At 42.3% G+C, this 4,379-nt stretch overlaps 1 protein-coding gene across 1 annotated transcript; it reads left to right on the top strand.

Annotated features, from left to right (window-relative positions):
• Nucleotides 1-200: 200 nt before the first annotated feature.
• On the top strand, nucleotides 201-2,407 carry msx1a (muscle segment homeobox 1a). Its single transcript, XM_043231321.1, has 2 exons — nucleotides 201-570; nucleotides 1,721-2,407. The coding sequence occupies exons 1-2, from the start codon at nucleotides 285-287 to the stop codon at nucleotides 2,134-2,136; spliced, it is 702 nt and encodes a 233-aa protein (XP_043087256.1). The 5' UTR covers nucleotides 201-284; the 3' UTR covers nucleotides 2,137-2,407.
• The last annotated feature ends 1,972 nt before the right edge of the window (nucleotides 2,408-4,379 follow it).

The raw sequence follows: 4,379 nt of genomic DNA on the forward strand, positions 1-4,379 counted from the left end.
TTGTAGTCACAAACTGTATTAATTTAGTAACATTTGTAAAAGCAGGCTGCGGTACGAAATGCAGTCCCCAGCTTTGTTTGGCCTGTTTTTGTTGTAAGATGCACAACAGACACGACTCTAAAGTCAAACTTCTGGAGAAACTTAAGCCCCGCCCCCTCTGCTCCGATTGGACGGCGCGCGTGTTATTAGCTTCCAGTGCTTCTTCATAGAGAAGTTAAACAGCAGCATGTTCTAAGCATCCGATCTCTCACTGTTTACTAAAAAGCCCGGCCCCGGTCACCACCATGACTTCTACTGGTTTCAAAGCTGAAGATCATTCCCGTGTGATTTTAGGGGATAGAGGAGAGATGCAGACCAGCATCGGCGGGGAGGAGGACGCGGAGAAACCGAAGATTCTCCCGTTCAGCGTCGAGGCTCTGATGGCTGAACGGAGACCGAGCTCGTCCGCGGGAGCGTCGCGTGGCCACACGGAACCGGAGCGGAACACGGCTCGCCTGGACTTCTCTGTCGATGTTCTGAAGCTGTCGGAAAAGTCTGAGAGGAGCTCGTGGATGCACCACCTCTCTCCCCGTGAGTCACGAGCTTCACAAGCTTTTAAAAGAGTTAAACAGAAACAACCGTAGATTTATTATAGTGAAAGAATCGGAATAAAAACGTAGTGGTTTTAATTAATGTATAGATATGTTATTGACCAATGTATAAATATAAACGTGTCAGTTATGATGGACATAGTTGTAGTTGTACTTACATTTTACACTTTATATTTTATATTCTACACTTTACTTATTTTTTATACTTTACTTTGCACACTTCTTTTTTTACACATATTTTTATACATTTTTTTATATTTTATATTTATATATATTTAAATTCTGTTTTCTATTTTGATGCTGGACGGTTGTAAAGAACATTTCACTGCATGTCGTACCATGTGTGTATGTGTATGTGACAAATACAAATTGAATTTGAGTTGTTCTCTGAAGATATCCTGCGGAGAAATAGTTTTCGGGGTTGTTTATCACGTGTATGTCTCTAAACCCTTGGTAAACTACAGAGGATGTAGTCCAAACATTCGTGTTTTTATTCACTTTAAAACCATGGATAATGTTTGTAAGAGACTCAGTTGGACTTGATTGAGGTCACCAGGAACATTTCTGAATTATACAAAAAGATCTAAGACATGTTTAAAAGATTGCACTGGACATGTTTAATAATGTGACTTCAGACATTTAAGCGCCTGCTTGTTGCAATTAATGATTATGTCTACTATGATAATTATTATCATCTATGATTATGATCGCTGCTACTGAGAACTCCTCTGTGAACCTGGACCACAAAACCAGTCCCCAGAGATTTATACATCTAAAAAATAAATAGGACAGTATTTGCAAAATCTGGAACCTGAGGTCGCAAAACATTAGTTTGAGAAAAGCACTTTAAACTTGTCCAAATTAAGTCCCTGTCAATGCATACTAAACAAAAAGGTTTTTATATATTTATGGTAGCACATTTACAGTGTGCATGATTTTACTTGGGGTTTAGAAAAAAATCCTACAACGTGTTACACCTCACGACCCATACCTTGTGTGTGTGCTCCAGAGCCGCATCTGTCGTGTGTTCAGTAGCGCGTTTAATAAAAATAACTCCGATCTCTTTATTTCTATATTACGAGGTTGCTCGTGACAGAACTGATGTCGCTGTGTTCTGCTGTCGTCTCCAGGTCGTCTCAGTCCTCCCGCGTGTCCTCTGAGAAAACACAAAACCAACCGAAAGCCTCGGACCCCGTTCAGCACGACTCAGCTGCTCGCGCTGGAGCGGAAGTTCCGTCAGAAACAGTACCTGTCCATCGCGGAACGGGCCGAGTTCTCCAGCTCGCTGAACCTGACCGAGACTCAGGTGAAGATCTGGTTCCAGAACAGACGAGCTAAAGCCAAGCGGCTCCAGGAGGCCGAGCTCGAGAAGCTGAAGATGGCCAGTAAACCGATGCTTCCTCCCGCCTTCGGGATTTCGTTTCCGGTCGGCGCTCACGTCCCGGCTTCATACACCGGATCGCATCCGTTTCACAGACACTCGGTGAGCGTGACTCCGATGGGACTCTACACACACATGGGATACAGCATGTACCATCTAGCTTAAAAGACTCTGTTCCGATAAACGTGAACGGTGGCGTTCAGAGAGTTTTGAAAACGGATTTGATGAAAGGTAGGTCAGGTGGAAGGAGTCTTGCGTTTATGATTCAAACTCGCATGAATGTCTGAAACGATAGCATTTTTTAAATAAACGACGCTGACTGTTGTTTAAACGTTTCCCTTCGAAAGGGATCTGAAATGTAAAATATTGTACATTTGGACAAAAATACCATTTATATGATGAATATATTTGTTAAATAAATTAATGACAAACGGTCTGTTCGCTGATTTCTCCTACACGTCCCAAAGAGAACCAGATCATTTCCTAATTTGCTGATGACTGAAATCCAGACCCTTTCGTCTTAAAATGAAACACGCTTTCATCGGAAACAGAATCCATAAAATCACCAAAACACAGCAGACACGACTCGCGCAAAACCGATTCTAGAGTCCTCCGTATTTCGGTTGTTTTAGGAGGCTGGCGCATGTCAATGAAATCTAAAAGCCCTCAACATTTCTACACAGTTTAATTTGAGGAGCCGGATTAACATCAAAGGTCTCTTGCTCGGATCACTCTGTGTCCACGCGGTAATGACGCGTAATTTCTTACAGAAATAAATCGATGTAAAATGCAACTCTAAAAAGAACAGGCAGTCTTTGAGTGTCGTGCTGGAGGTGCATTTAAACTGTCATCTATCATCTGGCTCGAGTGTATTTCCACAGCTGTTGCTTATTGCTCTGAAATAACCCACTTAGATTTTCTTGGCGCCGCCGGACCTCGAGGAGACCAACAGCTACAGACCCGTCACTTGTGAGAAGTTCAAACAAGCGAGTGAAATTAAAGATTGGACTTAGACGTGAAATTACCTTCAATTATTCGACTGGAATCGTACTATTGAAGAGATGAAATGACGGACCACGGCTTCATCCACAGATTCATTCACGGGTGGAGAAGGCTAGTTAAAATGTCAGAAGCAATCTATCATCAAACGTATTAACTACCTATTTTTAGAAATATAAAATATTGACCGGTTGATTCAAAAACTTGTAATCATTCTAGAGATGGATTTGTATTTCAGGAAAACGCATGTATGTAAAAACAGGACTTGATCTGAAAACACTCTGCTGGGACTGCAGTCATTCTCGGTAATTAATAAAAGCTCTAATGACAATAAGATGAGAATCACACGGGTGAGCGCTCGGGCTGAAAGCTCACAAAAGATCTGAGGGGAATCTGTCCCTTCTTTTCAGAGAAGGTCGCGGTCTCTCTCTCTTCACGCCCCGGGCTAAAAGGGAAACAAAAGTCGCTTGTTTTTATCATCCAAAATATCACAACGGGAAGTTTGCGAAGAGAATCGGCGCTTCATTTCTCTGGCGCCACGTCCGTCATCCTCTCACAGCTCACAGAACCCGGAGAACCCGGAGACCCCGGAGACATCGGCCTCAAACCTTCAAATAATAAATCATTTAACCGCGATTCAAGTAAACTAATTAAACGCGCGCGTGCGAAACACGCCAAAGCCTTACGGATTATGGATATGATATTATTATGATAGATGCTGGTTGTTCTTCTTTCCTGTTAATTGAAGACGATCCGTGATATATCACACTTTATTTGATACTTCACATCTTGATGATTCACATCTTCCTTTTAAAAAAACAGAATATAATTTCTCCGAATTCGGCATTTCTGAAAATATTTCTCAAGCACCAAATGTTTAAGAGAGAGAGAGAGACAGAGAGAGAGAGAGAGAGAGAGACAGAGAGAGAGAGAGAGAGAGAGAGAGAGAGAGAGAGAGAGAGAGAGAGACAGAGAGAGAGAGAGAGAGAGAGAGAGAGAGAGAGAGAGAGAGAGAGAGAGAGAGAGAGAGAGAGAGAGAGAGAGAGAGAGAGAGAGAGAGAGAGAGAGAGAGAGAGAGAGAGAGAGAGAGAGAGAGAGAGAGAGAGAGAGAGAGAGAGAGAGAGAGAGAGAGAGAGAGAGAGAGAGAGAGAGAGAGAGAGAGAGAGAGAGAGAGAGAGAGAGAGAGAGAGAGAGGCGAATATTTGAAGACCTACCCAGTAATAATAGTCCATTTCCCTGGAATATATTATGTCATCTAATTGCAAAAATATTTTCCATTCACTGGAATGACACACAGTGCAGAAAAAAGAAGTCTGGAAGAAGTTTCCTGAAACAAATGCGCATCTAAAACAAAATGTAATAATGCTGCTGGTTTAGGTTCTTCTCTTCGTGTGGGTTAGATCTTGTGG

Source organism: Puntigrus tetrazona, unplaced genomic scaffold (genome assembly GCF_018831695.1).
Source record: "Puntigrus tetrazona isolate hp1 unplaced genomic scaffold, ASM1883169v1 S000000302, whole genome shotgun sequence".
NCBI lineage: Eukaryota > Metazoa > Chordata > Actinopteri > Cypriniformes > Cyprinidae > Puntigrus > Puntigrus tetrazona.